Raw genomic sequence first — 21,425 nt, 5'->3', positions numbered from 1 at the left:
GCGCCAGCTCGACTGTGCCCCGGACTGCGTGCCGGCTGTGCCGGAGACTGGCTACGGAGAGTGCCGGCTATGAGGATCACTCCGCACGCGATGAAGGCTTGCGGAAGCCGCGCGCCATTTTGGGTGGCAGAGCTGCGGAGCCGCGGTGGTGAGTCGGGCCGTGGGACGCGTGAGCGGGGCCGCGGGGAGCATTCGGCGTCCGAGAAGCTGACGGGCAGCCTTGCCTCAGGGTCTCCCGCAGCCCTGGGACTCGTCCCGGGACCTGCTCCGCTCGTGGTGTGGGATGTTTTCTCGCTGCTACCTAGCTGGGGAGGGAGAGGGATTTCTCCCTTCAGCCCTCAGGTGCAGCTGCGCCGGTGGAGCTCATGCAGGGTCTCCTGCGCACTGTCCGAACTGTCCCTGGGCATTAGGCCAGACGCGGCGAGTCTCGCCGAGCGGCTGGCGTGGCTGGCGGCCGTCCCGGCAGCCGGATCAGGTCATGGCTCGCTCCGCTCTGGGCGGTGGAGCCGCCGGCAGAGAGGGATGGGGAGGTGAGATGCAAACAGAGGTCTTTCTATGTGCTGTCTTTTAAGGAAGCTTTTCCTTGATGAACGGTTTTTGGCAGACAGAATGCTATAATTAAATAATGTTAGGATTTGCTTTCTGTAGGGTTAAGAAGTTGAACTGGTTCCTGGGAGACTAAGCATGTGTTCAGTAGGCAGGAACAGTGTGGGGAAGGTGAAACGGCAACTTTTTCCTTCTGATGATAACATCAGAACAACCTTAGTTTCTAATAGTCCTCTAGTTAATTATATAGCTGGTTTATAATTTGTATTTCGATAGGACAGAGGTGGGCTTGGCTCTTCAGTTGACTTTTCCGTTTTTAAAAAAATGTCCAGTAAGTTTCCTTGAAGTTCTAAGGCCAGTCCTATTGGTCTTGGTGAGGTGCAGGGTTATGAAGTGGGAAAGGCAATAATAAGCACTCGAGGTTCAGTCACTTATAAATAACTAGATTCAGCATTGGCAGACCAGGGCTTGCTTGCTTGGGGCATTTCTTGGCCTCCCCCGCAATACAAGTGTCTGATGACAGACACTGACTGGCAGTTGTTGGTTCCAGTGGGCATCCCTCTTCTCCACAGAAAGTGTTTATCATGTTGGGCTCGGGGTTCAAGGCAGAGCGCTTGCGAGTCAACCTGCGCCTCGTCATCAACCGCCTCAAGCTACTGGAGAAAAAAAAGAGTGAGTATTAAGAGGGCAGGTGTATTAAGTATTAAGAGTGAGTATTAGGGGGAGTATTAAGGGACCCAGGATGCTTTTGGGGCTCAGGAGACTTGAGAAAGTATTTCTGGAGTTGGGAGTACTTTCATGGGCCAAGTATGGAGTAGCTTTCTGCTCTTCCTTGCTGGACCCAGGCCTTAACAACCTGCCCTGGTGCACAAGGAACTGGAAGAGCAGGCCGGCCACAGTGTGGCCTCTGTCCACCTTCCTGGCAGCTGTTGGAGTGCAATTTGTGGGGTGGTAGCTAACAGCTAATATTTGTGAGCTATGTGTGTTAAGAGCACAGTGGAGAACTCCTGGGGTGCTGTGGGAGATCCTCCCCACCTGCCCTGCCCTGACACAGGTCAGGTCTGTGATCCTGGTTAACTCTGTAGGGAGGTTGTAGGTACAGGAGTGTTTCCAGCAGCCTGAAGTCCACTTTCCCTACTCCCACGAGTTAAATGTGCTGGGAGCTGGACACGAGGGCTCTGCCGAGCCATGCCCGGGCGTCTCGTGCTGCAGGGGTTAGATAGGGGAGAGAAGCTGGTGGTGGCTCTGTGTGTAATGGGGACTTGTGGGCGGTCTGGAGGCAGCAGCCCAGGCCAGCACAGTGACCGGGCTCGGGATGTGTGCTGCAGCTGAGTTGGCCCAGAAGGCAAGGAAGGAGATTGCAGATTACCTGGCAGCTGGAAAAGATGAGCGTGCTAGGATTCGTGTGGAGCACATCATCCGTGAAGATTACCTCGTGGAGGCCATGGAGATCCTGGAGCTGTACTGTGATCTGCTGCTCGCCCGCTTTGGCTTGATCCAGTCCATGAAGTAAGCTCTGGCTGGGAGGGTCCTGGACTCATGAAGGGGCACTGCTGGGGGCAGGTCTGGGGTACAGAAGGGCACCCGTGTTTCTCTCCAGAGACCTTTTCTTCCCCATGTACGGGAGGCTGTGGAGCCCAGTGCATGGGATGGGAACTTAAAGGCTAAGGAGATGGAGGGCAGCAAAGGCTGGGTGCATGGGGTGGAGAGAGAATTGCTTTCTTTGGTTGTAGGGAGCTGGATTCTGGCCTGGCAGAGGCAGTATCAACACTGATTTGGGCTGCACCACGCCTCCAGTCAGAAGTGGCCGAGTTGAAGATTGTGAGTAGGGTTGCTTGAGGGATGCTGCCCATGCAGGGTGGGGGTGATGCTGCCTGATGCTGATGGAAGCCCTTTTCTGGGACTTTATATCAGAGGATTTCATGGGCTCTGCTGATGGAAATCAGATGTCCTTGGAGCATCTGGGGTGGCTGCAGCTGCTGAACTGGAGTGCTCAGTGGGAAAAATGAGGGAGGGAGCTGAGTGGATGTGAAGTTTGAGGTGGGAGAAAGCAGGACTGTGCACCTTCTAGAGTTTCTCTCCTGCTGCAGGTTGCTGATCAGCTGTGTGCTAAGTACAGCAAGGAGTATGGGAAGCTGTGCCGGACAAACCAGATTGGGACAGTCAACGACAGGGTAAGGAACTGGTAGAACAGGCAGAGCTGGCAGAGCAGCCACGCCTGCTGAGGCTTGCTGCCCCTTGGGCCCGTGGCTGGTGCGTGATGCTTGCCATCACTCTGGAGCACAGCAGGTGCTGTGCAGCCAGGGCCCACCTGCATTGGAGCATGGCGCTGAGGCCCCAGGCAGGAAGGCCCTGCTTTACTGGTTGCGGATGGGGAAGGGTAGAGTGAATAGAGCCCTGGCTTATGGCTGCCTGCAGCATCTTGTACTGGGTTCAGGGGCCTCCCCACGGCTGCCCGCTGCACCTCCCTGGCTGGGATGGCACTGGTACAGAGCTGTTGGGTGCTGCATTGCCCTGGCTCTACTAAGCCTCTCCACCCTTGTGTTCCAGCTGATGCACAAGCTGAGTGTGGAAGCACCACCCAAGATCCTGGTGGAGAGATACCTCATTGAGATTGCAAAGAACTACAATGTGCCCTATGAGCCTGACTCAGTGGTGATGGTGAGTCAGCCTCAGGATGTGGCATTGCAGAGAACTGGGTAGTCCTTGTGCTTTGGTGTCTTCTAGACAGCCCTAGCATAGCGTGATCCTTCTTCCTTCATGCACTTCTGTGGCATGTGGCAGTAGTTACACATGCTACAGCCTGGTTTGCATTCTGTTTCCCATTAATACCGCTGTATAGCTGCTCTCTGTTCTGTTGTGTATTCCCATCTTGTCCATTGACAAATGCTTCATCTAATGTGTACAGAGGGCAGTGATCATAAGAGATGTGTTGGTGAACAGAATTCTTCCGCCCTTTCCAGGCTGAAGCCCCGCCAGGTGGAGAGGCAGATCTAATTGATGTGGGCTTCACGGATGATGTGAAGAAGGGTGGCCATGGAGGGGGCGGAGGTGGTGGATTTACAGCCCCAATGATAGGTCATGATGGCTTGGTACCCATGCCCGTGATGATGCCTATGCCCGTGCCAACAACAAATCCACCCTTCTCTTATCCACCTCCTAAGGGACCGGTAAGTTCCTGGGCTTTGTGTGTTTCCTTTTTCTGTGAAAGACTCCTATTGTGGTGCTTAGCCCTGTGCCTGCTGACTGTACCTGTTAGCTCAGTGTGTCAGAAGGCCATCTTCTCAGTGTGATTCTGCATGGGACAGAGGCTGTTGGCAGTACAGCTGAAGCTTAATCTTGCATCTTGACTGTGGAGGTTCCTACCCCTGTTCTGCAGCCAGCCCTCTTTGCCTTCAGGGAACAGAGGAGTCCAGACTTAACTCCTGAGGCAGTCTTCTGACTGCCTGGCTTTTGTCCAGGAGTTGGAGCTGCACTTTGAAGTTGGTAGGCTGGTAGTGTGCCAGGATTCAGTCAAGGAAATCAGGTGAGTGTTGTGGGGTGGGAATAGCACAGAAAAATGCGGAAGTGCCCTGCCTGCAGACCTGCAAGGGAGAAGACTGAGCCAATGGCTCTTGCAGAGGGTTTGTTGTAAGGGTGGAAGGTGGGAGCTGAAAAGAACTCCTCCGTTCTCTGAATTAAGTAATTTACAGGATATCTGTGTAGACTGGAGAGCAGAATAGTGGGATGGCTTTGAGTCTTAATATGGTCCCAGTAGTGCTGAAGTACTTTTTGTGGAAAATCTGGGCTAAGTATCATCACCTGGCTGTTGGCCCAGGCATAAACATGCTGAGGGCCTGTGCCAGGTCTGGGTCCTTGAGGTGCTGTTGTGTGACAAATGAGGGCAATTCAAAGCCTTGTGTGAGCCAGAAACCTCTTTCCTATTCTGCAGTACTGCACACAGGGCCAGAAATGGCAGAGTATTTCCTTTATTGGCCTGGTGCTTCTTGTGCCTTGAAAGATGAAATGTTTACCTGTGCTGGTTCTTCTAACCCACAGTCCAGTTAGCTGGGTCTGCCTGCTCCAGGTGACTACATCTGTCTTAATACTTGAGAATCCCTTCCTTGTAAGCATAAACTCTTACCCATTTGAATATGTGCCTGCATTTATCTAAGACTCTACTTTCTGTGACTCCCATGGCAGCTGTAGGTGTGTGGTGTCTCAGATGAGTGGTGTGCTGCATGACTGATCTCTCTGTACAGGAGAACTTCAGTGGCCTGCCAGTGGGGACCTACCAGCCTTTCAGTAACATCCACCCACCACCAATTCCGGCAAACCCACCCACATACGAGTCCGTAAGTGCCTGAGATGAATGGCTATTGCAGGCAGCAGAGGGGTCCTCAGTGCACTGGTAGCCACAGAGAAGGGAAATGCTTGTAAAGTATACTAAGCTAAGCTTTCGGGCTTTTGGGGTGGTGCTGGCATTGCTTGCTACTGTAGTGAATCAGGGAATGCACATGATGGAAGGATGACTTGTGGAGAGAAGTTCCTCGTTCAGCTCTGTGCTTTGGCTGCAAAGGAAACCCAAGATTTCTCTTGCTGCATTGTTAAAGTGGTGTTAAACAGTTAATAAGCAGAATCCACAAGTTCTGTTTTTTGCAGTGTGAAGAGTTTGTCACCTTGAGTCTATTTAGTTATGGCTTTTGAACTAATTAACGGCCTGGATGACAATTTTGACTGACAGATGCTGTATGTTTAGAGACTCTTCCTTTGACAGACTTTCCTCAGTCCTTGGGGACAACAAAGCAGAGGCTGGAGACTTCCCGTTCTATGCTTGTCTCTGGTTTTGTTGCTGCAGTTTGTCATCATGCCTGCCACTCTGCTTTTGGTGACATGCTGTTGCATTATCCTGAGTAGGGAGGAGCACAGTTGAGCATTGTGGTGCTGACACTTTTGTGTTCTTACAGGTGCAGCAGTGCAGGTGATTTGGGTAGGAATGGGTGTTGAGGGCTGCAGCATGCAGGGAATAAGAAGCTTTACTAGCACAGCTGTGTGTGCCATGAGCCTTTTTCCCAGACAGACTGAGACCCTGCTGCTAGTCACAAGGGCCTGTCAGTGGTTTATGGAGAAAGGCAGCAAGGAGCTGTGATGACATGGATGAAGAGGGCGGTGTTTTCTCACTGGTGGCCTTGATAAATATTTCAGACCTGATAGTGGATACACTCGATTGATCCAGTTCAGAATATGGTCAGTGAAGCTACTTTAGTTGACAAGGAGGGAGAGAGAAGCTGAAGAGCTGCCTCTGTTTTGTGGAAGAGAGGCACGTTGTTGTAAAGCCACGGCTGCCTGCTAGGGGTGGGGAGGAGTGTGCACTGATCTGCCGGAGCTGTGCCTCTGAGCTCTGCTTGTGTGCTGGTGTGACAATGCCTGGTGGACAGAGCTGTAGTAACGGAGAGTCTTTTTCAGATTGATGAGCCTAACGCTGACAAGGATGCTGCTGCACTAGTGCCTGGTGAGTATGTTGGGGTTTGGAAAAGCTTGGATATTACGGGCTGTTCTGAAAAACCCTCTGGTACTGCCCGTTGCTGGAATGACTGTGGAGCTCTGTTTGGCCCAGTGAGTGTATGCTGATGGTGAGGTGCAGTGATACTTCTCTTATCAACAGGGCCTGAGCCCAAGCCAGAAGCTTCTCCTAAACCAAGAGCTGGAGCTCCTAATAGCTTTGATAACTTTGTACTGCCTGAATTGCCATCTGTGCCAGACACACTGCCAACAGCATCTGCTGGCGCCAACTCTTCTGCCTCAGAAGACATTGACTTCGATGATCTTTCACGGAGATTTGAGGAGCTGAAGAAGAAAACGTAAAACTTCCTGGGCTGCAGGAAGGAGGGGAAGGAGATGTGTGATATCTCCTCTCTGAGGCAGACTCTCTTTGAAATTGGTTTCCTGTATTAACCTCCAATGAACGTGCTCTTCTTTTTGAGCTCTCTTCCTGCTGTACTTACACCAAGTGCTGCTGCTTTCCTGATCTTTTCTGCTCCAGGAGATGAACTGTGGGGAATGTTGTGAGAGTGAGGCAAGGAAGAACCCCTGTCAGTCTGGGTAGCTGTATGGGGAAGCTGTGCATGATGTTCTGGGCACTGTTCCTGGCTGCCTCCATGATGGCTCCATGCCTGCCAGCAGAGGCTTTCTCTTGGGGAGCCCTCATTGGCCCTGATGGTGTTCTCAGTGGAGTCCATTTGCAGTTTGCAGAAGGGTAACAGTGTCTGCCTGGGCCTGTTGGGTATGTGACTAGCCCCCGAGAGGGCAGAGCTAGACAGGCTGTGCCGCTGCCTCGGGGTTTTGATGCGGGTGCTGAGCAGCTGTGGCCCGTCGAGGTCTGGAGGCAAGGCACAGAGGGTGGTCTGATGGGATACGCAGCAGCACCTTGTTTACCCTGCCCGAGTCGCGGCCGAGGCATGCCGGGACTGTAAGGTATCTGTTGGTGACTCTGCAGCCGTGCCGTGGCTGCCGCTGTCCGTGTCCCGTTCCCGTCCCTGCCCTGTTGCCGGGGCTCGCCCTCTGCCGCTCCTTCAATAAAGCGCGGGCCGGGCCTCTCGTCGCCGCCTCTGTTGCGCCGCTATTGGCTGGAGCGGTACTGCCTCGGCCAATCACAGAGGGGGTCCCCGGAAGAGTCCTCGCGTGGCGCGCTGAGCGTGATGGCGGCGCCGCTGCGCGTGAGCGGCCGGGGCCCTGTGGGGAGCCGGGGCGGCCCATGGGAGCCGGGGCGCCGCTGGCCTTGGCCGGTGGCGGCTGGAGCGGGCAGTGCCGGGGCGGGACGGAAAGGGACGGGTGGTGCGGGATCGGGGCCGGGTGCGGGGTGGGGAAGGGAGGGGATGGGCTGAGTGCGGTTGCGGCGGGGAACCGTGGCTGGTGCGCTGCTAACGCCCTGGCACAGGGACGGCTGCGGGCGCTGGCGCTGGGAGGCTGCGGGCTGCTCCTGGGATCGGCGCTGGCGGCAGGCGACGAGCGGCTGTACGCGGCGGTGATGCCCGCGCTCCGGGCGCTGCCTCCCGAGGCCGCCCATGGCCTGGCTCTACGCGCCGCCGCCCTCGGGCTGCTGCCCTCCACCCGTCCCGACAGCCCCGCGCTGGTGCGTCTCGAGGGCGGCGGAGGAGGACGGGGGAACCGCGCGGGGAGCAGGGCGGGCAGTGGGAAGGTCGGAAGGGCGCTCAGAACCGAGGGCTAAGGGCTGGGTGGCAGAGCCCGGCGTGGTGCGCAGGCGGCTGCGTCCCGTCCAGTCCCTGGCGGGCGACGAGGCACCCTCGGCAGGCACCCCTTAAGGACGCCGCGAAGGGCAGGGGAGGCGGCCGGCTCTGTCGGGAGGGGGTCTGGAGCGAGGCCTTGGCAACGGTTCCTGGAGTCTGTGGGCTCTGCCCCAGCCCCGCAGGAGGTGCGAGTCTTCGGGCAGCGATTCCGCAACCCACTGGGCCTGGCTGCTGGCTTCGACAAGCAGTGTGAGGCTGTGGACGGGCTGTACAAGATGGGCTTTGGCTTTGTGGAAGTGGGGACTGTCACGCCCAAGCCCCAGGAAGGGAACCCGAAGCCCAGGGTCTTCCGGCTGGCAGAGGACGAGGCAGTCATCAACAGGTGGGATCTGAGGGCAGCTGCTCTGCTGCCTGTGTCTGCCTACAGTCTGCCCTCCGTGAGGGAGGGTGAATATTTGGGCGGCCCCACATTTTTGGAGGTGTGGTGGCTTTTGGTTGGATGTGCTGAGCAAAGCTGCAGAGACCACACATCTGCCTCATGTTTCTCACGTGTCCTGTTCAGGGCCTGCAGACATAACCCAGCCTTGAACCGCCTCTGTCCTGGTGCAGGTATGGATTCAACAGCCATGGCCACGTCGTGGTGGAGCGCAGGCTGCGAGCCCGCCAGGAGACACAGATCAGGCTCACTGCTGGTGAGACAAGCTTGTAAGCCTTTGCTCTTGGTGTCTGCAGGGTAGGTTTGGGCAGTTCCCGGTACCTGTAGCCCAGGATTGGTGTGTAATGCCAGTATCCAGGCACAGGAGCGCCTTGGCTGGAGGAAGACTTGGACAGCTCTTGGGGCTATAGTCTCACCCCTGGCATTGTGACTAGACACATTTCTCCTGCTGTTTTCTCTGGGATCAAGCTCCACTTGCTGCTTTGGGGAGGATGTGTCTGCTAACATAGCCAAAGCCAAGAGGACCCCAGCAGAGCAGGTCCTGTGGGCAGCCTCTGCCTGGCTGAAGGCTGTGGTGCTGGGAGGTGCTGACTGGGGTGGCTGTGGCAATGCTCCTGTGGTTGCAGGACAGTCCCAGGCCCATCCTCATAAAATACATGGGCTATATATATGTATATATCCTCATCTTAACTTTAGCTGGTCCTGGGACCTCCTTTTTTGGGTGCTCTGGCCATTGGGTGGTGGTTGGTCCTGCTGCCCTGGTTCAGCTTTGTCTGGGTTGCAGCTGGGATGCCTCTTGGAGTCAACCTGGGCAAGAACAAGAGCTCTACTGATGCTGCAGCTGACTATGTGGCTGGGGTCCGGACACTGGGCCCTTTGGCTGACTACCTGGTTGTGAACGTGTCCAGCCCCAACACCCCAGGGCTGCGGGACCTGCAGGGCAAGGCTGAGCTGCGGGACCTGCTGAGCAAGGTAGATGCCTCCCCCCCAGCCTGCCCAAGCACAGCTAGAGCACTGAATGCACCCCATTCTCCTGGCAGTAGCTGCACTGCTGCAGCCAGTGGATTTACCCGGCACAGGGAGGAATGGGGGTGGCTTTCCTGCATGCTGGGCAGGACCATTGAGATGTCCCTGTTGGCTGCTGCCGTGGGCTGTACTAGGGCATTGTATCCCAGCAAAGGGCTCAGGAGCAGTGAGGCGTTGCCCTCTATTTGCTCCTGTAAGAGGCGGCGAGCCATCCACCCCACAACTTCAGGCATCACTGGGGACCTGTGCCTGCTGTGTGCTCCAGGCCCTGTGCCAAGGGTGCCTTTCCTGGTTTTGGTGCCAAGTAGAGGAGCAGGGCTCTCCCTGTGCTGCCTGTGGTAGTGGGTGTCCATAACTCCTAGCTGGGGCAGGAGGCCTCTCCCTGCCGTGCACTGCCATGTGCATCGACAGGTGCTGGTGGAGAGGGACCTGCTGCCCTGCAAGCAGAAGCCAGCCCTGCTGGTGAAGATTGCCCCTGACCTCACTGCACAGGACAAGCAGGACATCGCCAGCGTTGTCTGTGAGGTGAGGAAGTAGGAAGAGAAGGCCACTGGAGGCAGGACGATGGTGGTCCCAGCAAGTCACGTCTCGGAAGGACACGTATGCCTGCAACTCTGGCTGCTATAGGGATGGTGTCCTGGGTTGGTCAGAGTCTGTGAAGGCCCATGTGTGTCACCCAGGCAGTGAGGGGCAGCTTTGGGTTACATGCTGGGTGCTCCTGACCTGGCAGGAGGGGAAGGGGAGGTCGGGCTGCTTCGGGAGCTGTGTCCTCACCCTACTGCCCCTGCAGCTCGGTGTGGATGGGCTGATAGTGAGCAACACCACGGTGAGCCGGCCCAGCGGCCTGCGGAGCCGGCAGCGCACGGAGCCCGGCGGCCTCAGCGGGAAGCCCCTGCGGGAGCTCTCCACACAGACCATCAGGGACATGTACGCTCTCACTCAAGGTGAGGGCCCGGCCGGGCTGGGGGCGCCTGCCGGCGCTGCCCGTGCCAGCCTGAGCCAGCGCCCTGCCCTCAGGCCGGGTGCCCATCGTTGGCGTCGGGGGAGTGAGCAGCGGGCAGGATGCCCTGGAGAAGATCCGTGCCGGAGCCTCGCTCGTGCAGCTCTACACAGCGCTTGTGTTCCACGGGCCACCAGTGGTGGGGACAGTCAAGCGCGAACTGGAGGAGCTGCTCAGGTGAGTGGAAGCCAGGCACGTCCCCAGAGAGCCCCTGATCCTAGCAGAGCTCAGGACAGCTGTGTGCTGGTGCCCGAGCAGTGCCACCCCAGTCCTAGCACACACCATCCCTGGGTAGGCAGCAGGGCTTCAAGAGCGTCATGGAGGCAGTTGGAGCAGATCACCGCTGCTGACAGGCTGCAGAATGAAGGTGTAGCTGGGAGGAGCCGTGGCAGACAGGGATGGGTGTGACAATGCCAGTGCTGGGCAGACTGGGACTGAGATGAGGTCCTGGTTCCAGGATGTTCATAACACTGCTGCTTTTTCAGGGCTGTGTTTTGGCTTCCCTGTGGACAGCAGAACTGAGTGTTAATAAATATTTGGCTCACCTGGTCCTCTGTGCTGCTCTTGGGATACCCCATGGGCTGGAGGGATGCACCTTAGCTCTCCTCAGCTGAGCAGAATCAGCTCGCCATGCTGCTCTCACTTTTCCTGGTGAGAGAAGCCACCAGGGTAGCTGAGCTCGGGGCTGGACTAAGTGCCTCTGGCCTTCCCTGGCAGAGACTGCTTCCTGAGGCCAGGCCCTGGGGCGGGAGGGAAGGCAGTGATGGTGCTGGGTGCCAGGACACAGCTGTTTTGGAGATGGCTGCAGTCATGCTTGTCAGCTGTGGAAAGGGCCTGATCAGAGGTGCTGCTGTTTGTTGGTTTTGTCTCTGGGATCTCTGGTGCTGACTTTTCCTTCACCCCGAGCTCACTGCAGTCATGTGGGGCTTTTCCTGAGCAACAGCTCGCCCTGCACAAAGCATTCCCTCAGCAGCCTCTCACAATCCACCCTGTAGAGCAAGACTGCACAACAGCACTTCACCAAAATTTTTTACGGCTGCTGGGAAGCTCGGCACACTGGCTTCCTGTCAGGGCTTGGCAGCTTCCCGGGAGCCTGGTGCTAAGCAAGGTGGGGCTCTTTGTGCTCTTCCTGCTGGGACTGTGCTGGCTGCAGGCACCAGGGGCAGGGGGGCTGGAGCCCGCGCGCTGCGCCAGGGCGGACGAGGTGGTGAGAAAAGGGGCTCGGAGCCAGCCCCACGCAGGCACGCCCTGCGGGAGGAGACTGTTACGAGCCGCCCCACGCTCCCGTCCCGTCCGTCCGGGACTCCGGGACCACGGGGAGGTTGCGTAGCCGGAAGTCGGCTCTGGCAGGGGGCGGGGCCTGTCGGCACTCTATGGTGGCGGCTCTGCCATAGGCTCTGCTCGCCGTCTCTATGGTGCGAGGGGCTAGAGCGGCTCGTCCCGCCGAGCACTGTGGGGCGGGTATGGCGGCGCTCCGGGAGCCGCGTTACCGGCGTTGAGGGAACTGCGGGGCCCGCGCAGCGCTGCGGCCACGATGGAGGCGGGCGAGGAGTCGCTGCATCGGCTGTCGGGGACGGGCCCGAGCGGCGAGGCGGGCGGGCTGGTGCTGCGGGCGCGGGGCCCCGAGCAGCACGTCTTTAAGGCCCCGGCCCCGCGCATCTCCCTGCTGGGACTGGACGTGCTGGCGGCGCAGAAGCGGCGGGAGCGGCAGGAGGAGGCGGCCGGGGGGAAGCGATCCCGTGTCGCATCCTATAAGGACTGGGAAGAGGGCCGTGACGAGGCGGGCAGCGCCGAGGAAGAGGAAGAGGACGAGGCCAACCGGAGCGACCGCAGAGCTCGCAGGAACAGGTGGCGTTTGCGAGGGAGCCCCGGGTGCCGGCGCTGGCCGCGCCCGGCCGGGCTGGCAGCGCAGCGTGGGCACAGTCGGTGACAGGCGGGGCTGCGGCCGCCGGTGGGGAGGGAGGAAGACTGCGGGGCCGTGTGGCACAGGCTCCGACTGGAGCTGTACGGGACCAGCCGAGGGGCAGCTGTTGCTCAGCACTTCTGAGCATTTCCCCTCTCTGCTCTGCCTGTCCAGACATTACCGCTCAGTCCACGTGGAGACACCTTCCTACACAGGGGGTGTAAGCGAGGAGTTCCTGGAGCGCAGCCGGCAGCGGGAGAGGGAGCGGCGGGAACATGGAGTCTTTGCCTCCTCCAAGGAGGAGAAGGAGCGGAAGAAGGAACGCAGTAGGGATCGGGACCACGATCGTAAACGAGACCGTGGTAATTGCTCAGAGACCTTTGTGTGCTTCTTGGTTTGGGTCTGGGTTTGTCCTGTGCCTTTTTTGTAGCCTTTACTAATGTTTGTGGTGATTTTTGCAGCAGGCTTGTGAAGCCTGTTTGTGCAATAGGCACCTGATCCTATTTTGTTTTTGCAGAGGAGCGGGACAGGAGTCATCACAGCAGATCAGAGAGGGACGGCTCATCAGAGCGGAGCAGCAGGAGGGGTGAACCTGAGAGCCCCCGACATCGGCCTAAAGGTGGGAGTGGGACCTGGTAAAGCTCTTGTGTGAGACCTAACAGGGTTTGGAGTTTTTTATGCTTGGAGTTTTTTATGCTTCCTGCTGTTTTTGCAGGACAGGGGTGACAGAAAAGTTCGTACCTTGTAATGTTTGTGGTTGAGGCAAGCATAAAACTCCCAGCTCAACTCGGATCTGGGAGCAATGTGCCAGCTGTGCATGTTTGAAACTCTGGCAGATCTTAGCAGAGATCTCAGTGGGGTCTGATCTGGGTCTGTGTGATGGAAATATGATCCTTTGAAATTCCTTGGAATCACTAGGTCAGTCCCTTTGCTTAGAGGGAGGGCCAGTGGGCACCCTCTCTCCATGCTCCTTTCTTGAAAAATGTTAGGTGACTCCAGTGCCCAGGGCTGGAGCAACTGCTGGAGCAACAGGTGTCTAACCCCATCTCTTGTACCAGATGCAGCCACACCGTCTCGCTCCAGCTGGGAGGAGGATGATGGTGGCTACAGCAGTGCCCATCGCTCACAGTGGGAGTCTCCATCTCCCAGCCCTTCCTGCAGGGACTCGGAGCGTGGCCACCGGCTGCCGTCGCTGCGGGACACGGACCGTCGGGAGCGGGACAGGTACCGGGGGCTGAGGCTGTGCTCTGGGCTGTGGGGCTGCAGAGGGGACTCTGTGTGTGAGAAGGCTCTGTCTGGGCACCAGTCCCTGCCACCTGCTGCGTTTCAGGTCTGTGAGGAGCCGGTACTCTGATAAGACGCCGTTGCCAACCCCATCGTACAAGTACAACGAATGGGCTGATGACCGGAGGCACCTGGGGGCCACGCCGCGCCTGTCCCGAGGGAGAGGTGAGCAGTCTGGGCTGAGCTGCCCGGGGTGGGCAGTGTGGAATCCCCTTTCCTGTGGCACAGAGTTGGGGTTTCCTTGAGAACATTCTGGGCTCTCTGGCTCACTCCAGGGCGGCGCACAGAAGGGGAGGAGGGCATTGCCTTTGAGACGGAAGAGGAGCGGCAGCAGTGGGAGGACGACCAGCGGGTGAGTCTGGCACGGGCCGGGGGCTTGGGGTCGCCTGGATGGGGATGGGGATGGGCAGAACTCAGTGCTGCACCTCTCCCTTCCCAGCAAGCTGACCGGGACTGGTACATGATGGATGAGGGCTACGATGAGTTTCACAATCCTCTGGCTTACTCCTCTGAGGAGTACGTGAAGAAGCGTGAGCAGCACTTGCACAAGCAGAGGCAGAAGCGGATCTCGGCACAGCGGCGGCAGATCAATGAGGTAAGGCCAAGATGCAGGGTTGGCTGCTCTGAACTCCTAGGGTTTGCTGCCTCTTGAAAGATCCACTTGTTGAGCCCTTGCTCCCAGGTGGAGAAGGACACTCTTAGGCCAGGCTGAAGGAATGCTCACAGGGAAACTGTGGTTGAGTTCCCCTGGAAAGCCCTGCCCTGCAGCTCTTGCATGGGCAGAATTCCTAGTTGGAGTGGCTGGTGGATTGCAGTGTCCAGGGCAGCAGAAGTGCAGAGGACCATGTTCCTGCTGTTCTAAGTGCGAGGTACGTTACTGGGGCTGTCTGCTGTTGGCCCAGTGGATGCTGGGGACAGCTGCTCTCTTTACATGAGCAGGATGGTGTCCAGGCTTCCTGATGTATTCTGACTGCCTTGCAGGCAGTGTCTGTCCTGCATTTTCTTGGGGACAAACCTGTTGACCATGTGTTTCGTGTGGGTAGTTTCCTGTACTCTACTCCTTCCAATTACTGTTCCTTCCCTTTTGCTTACTTTGAGACTCACTAGGTTTGAACCATCCTGTTGCCAGTGCAGAGCCCAGGCCCAAGCTTGGTGTTCTAGTGTGATGTCTGTGGCTTTCTGTGGGGCTTCATTGTGTTTCTGATACGTTGTTTCCTGCAGGATAATGAGCGCTGGGAGACAAATCGCATGCTGACCAGTGGTGTGGTCCATCGGATTGAGGTGGATGAAGATTTTGAGGAGGATAACTCTGCTAAAGTGCATTTGTTGGTGCACAATCTAGTGCCTCCTTTCCTAGATGGAAGGATTGTCTTCACCAAGCAGGTAGAGACTGTGGCTGAAGGCACTGATGGCAGGGAGCCCTGTACATGTGAGGCCTTTTTAGTGAAGCAATGCCTTTTCCCTGCAGCCAGAGCCAGTCATCCCTGTGAAGGATGCCACCTCGGATTTGGCCATCATTGCTCGGAAAGGCAGCCAGCTGGTGCGCAAGCACCGGGAGCAGAAGGAGCGTAAGAGGGTATGCTGCAGCCCTGTGCCTTGCTGCCTGCTGTACACCCTATGTAGTTCCTCAGAGCCTTGTTTGGACTCTGCAGCATTCAGGCTTTGGCAGCAGGGATGATAAGGAGTTCATATTTTTGTGACCTGGGACATCCTAGCAGCCCAGCTTACTGCATTGCCTCACAGCAGCTGCTGTGGTGTGATTTTCTTGTGCGCTGCCTTGGCACATAAATCACCATGCATTTGAACATTTGGATTATGGGAGAAGGAAGCAGATGGAAGAATGCCAGGTAGCTTAGGGACTGTCAGCCGGCAGTATGGCAGCAGGATTTACCTAGTCACGTCTCAGCAGAAGAGTTGTGAGGAGAAGTATGGGGTAAGGTAGTAGGTTAGTTTTTGAAGATGTTTTCTAGGGACTTTTTCTAAAGCTCACATAATAGCAGTGGGGAAAATACAGGTGTGTTCCTTGTACATTGAAACTGGGCTGGATTTGACCTACTTAAATTATGAGCGGAATGGTGGTGGTAGCTGAACTGGCAGCAGAGATGGGAGAAAAGCCTGTTGGCACTTGGCAAGGGCAGGAAGATTATCTCTGGTTCACATCTGTTTAGGTTTAAGTTCAAATTTAATGGAAGGGTCAGCAGCTGGAGCTATTTTCTTAGGAGGCAGTTGGTAATCCTTTGCCTGAAGTCTCTGTATCCATCTCAGTGCCTTAAAATTCTGCTTCAGTTCATTTGGAAGAGGGGAACCTGATGTAGGAGTGGAGTGTGTGTTCTGCCTTGAGGAACTGGGGTACTAATATCCTTTTCTTAGTCTTAGGAGTAGGATTGGGGAAGAATTTTGTCTGTGCTTGCTGTGGCAAAGTTATGCTGTTCTCTCTCCTTCCAGGCTCAGCACAAGCACTGGGAGCTAGCAGGCACCAAACTGGGAGACATTATGGGGATCAAGAAAGAGGAGGAGAAGGACGAGATGGTGACAGAAGATGGCAAAGTGGATTACAAGTAGGGGCTTGTTCTGAATTACCCTGCTCAGCTGGTAACGGGGGCTACAGGCATAGCAAAGTGTGTGGAGAGGCACTTTCAGGACTTGCGGTGTTTCCTTAGAACAGAACAGAAGTTTGCTGAACACATGAAAGAAAAAAGTGAAGCCAGCAGTGAGTTTGCCAAGAAGAAATCGATCCTGGAGCAGAGACAATACCTACCCATCTTTGCTGTACAGCAGGAACTGCTCTCCATCCTCAGGTATGGCTGCCAGGGCATCCCCAGGGCATTGGCCTACGTTTGGGAGCTCCGTTGAGGAATTGTAGAATCATGACCTTTGGGAAGCTGTACTCTCAGGAAACAAAACCCATTGCTTTGTGTTTGCTCAGCTCTCCCACCTGACTAGGATGATGCTTAGCTAGAGAACACAAAGGCCCTCCTTTGAAGGTGTATGAAGAGATACCTTTTCCTTTCCCTCAGAGACAACAGCATTGTGATCGTGGTGGGGGAGACAGGGAGTGGGAAGACAACTCAGCTGACACAGTATCTCCATGAGGACGGCTACACTGACTACGGCATGATCGGCTGCACGCAGCCCCGCAGAGTGGCTGCCATGTCGGTGGCCAAGCGGGTCAGCGAGGAGATGGGGGTGCGTCTGGGGGAGGAGGTGAGTCTGGAGGGGAGTGCAGGGGTACCACCCCATGACAGAGAGCGCATGGGACTGTTGGAAGACTGCTGGTATCTCTGCCCTGCCAGGTGGGCTATGCCATCCGCTTTGAGGACTGCACGTCTGAGAACACGGTGATCAAGTACATGACAGATGGGATCCTGCTCCGTGAGTCGCTGCGGGAGGCTGACCTGGACAACTACAGTGCCATCATCATGGATGAGGCACACGAGCGCTCGCTCAACACTGATGTGCTGTTCGGGCTGCTCCGCGAGGTGGGTGTGATCCTGGGCTGTGGCAGCAGCAGGGGCCGCGTCATCTGGGGCAGCCCTTCTCTGACAGGACTAGGAGAGGGAGGCAGAGCTGCCACATCTCTGCACTTGACTGCTCCAGCATCCTGGTCCTTGCATCTGGGGGGTTCAGTTTTCTGTAATGCTACCAGAGTCTTGATGGCTAAATGTCAGAGCTGCCTATGCAGAGGACTTTGCTGGATTAAGGTTTCCTGGACCGAGGCTGGCAGGTCTTTTCAACTGCACTGACCATAGAGCATCAGTGTTGCCTGGCATGCACAGCCCGTGCCTCTGGAGTACAACAGAAGCTCTGTCCTGTGCCATTATCTCAGTAAGAATGAAAACAGCCCACAGCCATGCATAAATGTGCCTTCCATATTGTTCCTTTCATCTGCTTCTTAGGTGGTCGCCCGACGCTCGGATCTGAAGCTTGTTGTTACTTCAGCCACCATGGATGCAGACAAGTTTGCCTCCTTCTTTGGGAACGTTCCCATTTTCCACATTCCTGGGCGAACTTTTCCTGTGGATATTCTTTTCAGCAAGGTGCAGTTAGTTTTGTGCTGTTGGCAGGAGGGGGTTGCGACCTAGCTGTACTGTTTCTGAGGGGGACACACAGGACAGGGGAGAAGCGGCTGTGATGTGCTACAGTCTTGTACGTAGGACAGGGCAGGTAAGGATATTGGTCCATATTAACCTGGACTGTGCTGTTCAGACCCCACAGGAGGATTATGTGGAGGCTGCAGTGAAACAAGCCTTGCAGGTCCACTTGTCTGGTGCTCCTGGAGACATCCTCGTCTTCATGCCTGGCCAGGAGGATATCGAGGTGAGTTGGAAGGACAGGCACTATCCTACCCCATCGTTTCAGTCTGATGTTTACACCCCTCTTTGTGTCTAGGTGACCTCAGAGCAGATTGTGGAGCATCTTGAGGAGCTGGAGAAGGCACCTGCTCTTGCTGTACTGCCAATCTACTCTCAGCTGCCCTCAGACTTGCAGGCCAAGATCTTCCAGAAGGTGCTGATGTGTGCTTTGTGATTGGGGTGGGGACAGGGAAAACTGGATCAGGAGACAGTACAGAGCAGGAGTGAGAGGTGTAGGTATATGTTAGTATTGCACGTGGAGGGTGAGAGAAAGCATGTATCCCACCCCACTCTCAGGAGTCACCTCCATCCATCTGCAGCTCTGCACTCCTCCTCAGTGGGGCAGGGCCATGCCCAGGGGTGTGACTGACACGCGGTGTGCTTGCAGGCTCCTGATGGGGTCAGGAAGTGCATCGTTGCCACTAACATTGCAGAGACCTCGCTGACAGTGGATGGTATCATGTTTGTGATTGACTCTGGCTACTGCAAATTGAAGGTGAGCCAGGGTTTTCTATACTCTCTGGTTTCTGGGGTAGGTTGAGGGAGTTCTGAGGTCACGATCCAGCCTTCCCCTTACTTCTGTGTGACTTTCTTGTGCCCTGAAGGTTTTCAACCCCCGTATAGGCATGGATGCACTGCAGATCTACCCCATCAGTCAGGCCAATGCCAATCAGAGGGCTGGCCGAGCTGGCCGGACAGGCCCAGGCCACTGTTTCAGGTAGGCACGTCACTGGTGTTCCTGTTGTATCCTCAGCTTGGCATCAAGTTATGTAGATCTTTTTCTCACTGGAGCTGTTCATTATGTTGAACTTTGGTGGGGTGTGGGCAGTCGGCAGGCCTGAAGGCCTTCTTTGGACCCAGTCCTTCTGCAGAGAAAAGGATGTGCTCCACTTTCTTCCTATGCCCATCTTCACTTGTGGCTGGTCTGCCTGGATGCCACTGAGATAAGAACCAAGCCAAAGGCCTTTCCCCGGCTGTGCTGTGAGACCAGGGAAGGGCTGTGCTTGGTCATGTGCTGTGCTGCAGCCCAAATACCCCAATGTGATGGGGAGACCTCACTTTGGCTGGACTATTAGTGGCTCCCCAGGGTCCTGCTGTTGGGTGCAGGGCTGCTGCCCTGTGCCAGGCTGGCATGTCTGTAAGGAGCACAGTGGCCCAACAGGAGGAGCATGCTCTTGGCCTCTCTTCCCAGGCTCTACACCCAGAGTGCCTACAAGAATGAGCTGCTGACGACCACGGTGCCTGAGATCCAGCGCACCAACCTTGCCAATGTAGTGCTCTTGCTCAAGTCCCTGGGTGTGCAAGACCTTTTGCAGTTCCACTTCATGGATCCGCCCCCTGAAGACAATATGCTGAACTCCATGTACCAGCTGTGGATCCTGGGGGCCCTGGATAACACAGGTATTGGCAGCTGGGGTAGGCTGCCAGCCCATGGAACTGGGGCCTACCCAGCTGCTGATCAGTGATCCCTGTTCTGTTCCTACAGGTGGTCTGACCTCTACAGGGCGCCTCATGGTGGAGTTCCCACTGGACCCTGCACTCTCCAAAATGCTTATTGTCTCCTGTGACATGGGTTGCAGCTCTGAGATCTTGCTTGTTGTCTCCATGTTGTCGGTGCCTGCCATCTTTTACCGGCCTAAGGTATGAGATGCTGCTGTTCCAGCAGCTCAGGGCCCTTCCCTGCCCTCTGACTAACACATGTTCTTTGCTTACCCTTCAGGGCCGAGAGGAGGAGAGTGACCAAGTGCGGGAGAAATTTGCTGTTCCAGAGAGTGATCACTTGACTTACCTGAATGTTTACCTGCAGTGGAAAAACAACAGCTATTCTACCCTGTGGTGCAATCAGCACTTCATCCATGCCAAGGCCATGCGGAAGGTGAGGCTGTGGCTGTAAGGCTGGGGGAGACAGCCTTGTGCAGAAGAGGGATCTGACCAGCACACACCTTTGCAGGTGCGGGAGGTGCGTGCCCAGCTCAAGGACATTATGGTGCAGCAGCGCATGAGCCTGGCATCCTGTGGTACAGACTGGGATGTTGTCAGGAAGTGCATCTGTGCTGCATATTTCCATCAGGCTGCAAAGCTGAAGGTGAGAGGTGTCTGAGCTGCCTGGGGGCTGCAAGGTCCTGCCTGGGAACAGGTGGCCTAAGCACATTTGTCTTTGCAGGGCATTGGGGAGTATGTGAACATCCGCACAGGCATGCCCTGCCACCTGCACCCCACGAGCTCTCTGTTTGGCATGGGCTACACACCAGACTACATTGTGTACCATGAATTGGTTATGACTACCAAGGTGAGCTTGAGCTGAGGGCTAGCAGGAAGGGTGATGAGTTCTCCAGGGGAGATGGGAGGGCTTTGCTGTGAGACTGAGATCAGTCTGAGTGGCAGATATCAGCCTTTTCCATCTATACCAATTAGACATGTTGGTGTCATCTGTTTGTCCCTTCCCGTTATTTTTCTCTGGCTTCTGTGGGATATGTTTGATTCTCCTTGTGGTCAAATCCAACCTGTAGCAGCTTCTGAGGCCAGGAGGAATTGTCTGGAAGGGGTATGGTGTCAGCCTGAGAAGTGCCATCAGCAGCTGGGGGAGGAATGGAGCTGCTATGGCTCTGGGAATGGTGCCTAGGCCCCAAGAATGCCATCCTGCTATCCTAGTCTATTTGTCCCTGCAGGAGTACATGCAGTGTGTCACTGCTGTGGATGGCGAGTGGCTAGCAGAGCTGGGCCCTATGTTCTACAGTATCAAACATGCCGGCAAGTCGCGCCAGGTAAGTATTCTGTCCTGGATGAGCTGGCAGACTGCAGGCCCTCTGCATTCTGCTGCTGTGTGTGTGTATGTTTTGACATGAAGGGAGCAAGCTTGTGGGCGTGCAGGGGGTCTGCTGTCCCTGACCTGCTGCTGCCTTGTTCCAGGAGAACCGGCGCCGTGCCAAGGAGGAGGTGTCTGCCATGGAGGAGGAAATGGCTTTGGCAGAGGAGCAGCTGCGTGCCCGCCGGGAGGAGCAGGAGCGCCGTAACCCGCTGGGCAGCGCAAGGTGCGTGATAGCCCTGCCTGCCCACGGCTTGCCTGCTTCCCTGTGGGAGTTCAGGTGCAGGAAAAGGTTGCATTTTCCATTAACTGCCCTTGTCCTCTTTGACAGATCTACTAAAATCTATACCCCTGGGCGAAAGGAGCAGGGGGAGGCCCTGACGCCACGACGCACCCCAGCCCGCTTTGGTCTCTAAGAAGGCACAACCTGTTGCTTTGAGGCCTAAGGTGGTGCCCACCTACCCTAATCAATGTGTTCTGAGGTCTCTACAGCTTGTAGCCCTGGAAGGCTTTGGTGCTTGGCACTAATTTTATTACAGAACAGAAAGAATTTTATTTGTTTAAAGGTTGTCAGTCTAGTCCTTTCTTTGTTTTGCACTGCTTCTTGTCCTGGAAGAGGTAGCTCTGGTAGCTCCACCTCCTGGTGGAGGTAGCTCTGCAGAGTCATGCAGGGCTGGTGCTGTCAGGTTGTTGCCCTGTAGAACCTGGAACAGGGCACAAAATTGAAGTGACCTGAAGGACAAGTACAGCCTGTCCGTGTTTCGAGCCTGGCCCATACCCCTGCGAAGGCAATTCTCTGAGGTGCAGGAACCTCCCCAGATGTGCCAAATTTTGGCCACTCTCTCA

The 21,425-nt window shown here is 56.1% G+C and overlaps 3 protein-coding genes across 4 annotated transcripts; all 3 read left to right on the top strand.

The window, feature by feature from the left end:
- Positions 1-3: 3 nt before the first annotated feature.
- On the top strand, positions 4-7,119 carry IST1 (IST1 factor associated with ESCRT-III). Of its 2 annotated transcripts, XM_063168280.1 has the most exons (10): positions 4-148; positions 1,119-1,218; positions 1,875-2,055; positions 2,280-2,367; positions 2,637-2,720; positions 3,097-3,207; positions 3,510-3,716; positions 4,788-4,880; positions 5,992-6,037; positions 6,191-7,119. In XM_063168280.1, exons 2-10 carry the CDS (start codon positions 1,131-1,133, stop codon positions 6,388-6,390), a joined length of 1,098 nt encoding a protein of 365 aa, XP_063024350.1. In that variant the 5' UTR covers positions 4-148; positions 1,119-1,130; the 3' UTR covers positions 6,391-7,119. The 2 variants fall into 2 exon arrangements, with proteins under 2 accessions (XP_063024350.1, XP_063024351.1); XM_063168281.1 differs by lacking the exons at positions 4-148; positions 1,119-1,218; positions 2,280-2,367 and having other exon boundaries at positions 1,923-2,055.
- A 160-nt stretch (positions 7,120-7,279) lies between these two features.
- On the top strand, positions 7,280-10,783 carry DHODH (dihydroorotate dehydrogenase (quinone)). Its single transcript, XM_063167589.1, has 8 exons — positions 7,280-7,657; positions 7,955-8,154; positions 8,382-8,464; positions 8,993-9,180; positions 9,646-9,759; positions 10,025-10,178; positions 10,252-10,411; positions 10,530-10,783. Exons 1-8 carry the CDS (start codon positions 7,280-7,282, stop codon positions 10,582-10,584), a joined length of 1,332 nt encoding a protein of 443 aa, XP_063023659.1. The 3' UTR covers positions 10,585-10,783.
- A 957-nt stretch (positions 10,784-11,740) lies between these two features.
- Positions 11,741-21,144, top strand: DHX38 (DEAH-box helicase 38). Its single transcript, XM_063168256.1, has 26 exons — positions 11,741-12,082; positions 12,312-12,499; positions 12,655-12,756; positions 13,196-13,361; positions 13,468-13,586; positions 13,697-13,773; positions 13,861-14,016; positions 14,643-14,804; positions 14,890-14,997; positions 15,867-15,979; positions 16,082-16,219; positions 16,439-16,625; positions 16,715-16,900; positions 17,318-17,458; positions 17,628-17,738; positions 17,811-17,927; positions 18,162-18,269; positions 18,379-18,491; positions 18,966-19,174; positions 19,260-19,414; positions 19,494-19,649; positions 19,725-19,859; positions 19,938-20,063; positions 20,443-20,538; positions 20,684-20,805; positions 20,911-21,144. Exons 1-26 carry the CDS (start codon positions 11,769-11,771, stop codon positions 20,993-20,995), a joined length of 3,690 nt encoding a protein of 1,229 aa, XP_063024326.1. The 5' UTR covers positions 11,741-11,768; the 3' UTR covers positions 20,996-21,144.
- The last annotated feature ends 281 nt before the right edge of the window (positions 21,145-21,425 follow it).

This window comes from Melospiza melodia, chromosome 13 (genome assembly GCF_035770615.1).
Source record: "Melospiza melodia melodia isolate bMelMel2 chromosome 13, bMelMel2.pri, whole genome shotgun sequence".
In the NCBI taxonomy this organism is placed as follows: Eukaryota; Metazoa; Chordata; class Aves; order Passeriformes; family Passerellidae; genus Melospiza; species Melospiza melodia.
The sequence above is the reverse complement of the archived record's forward strand: the minus strand, read 5'-3'. Positions and strand labels throughout refer to the sequence as shown.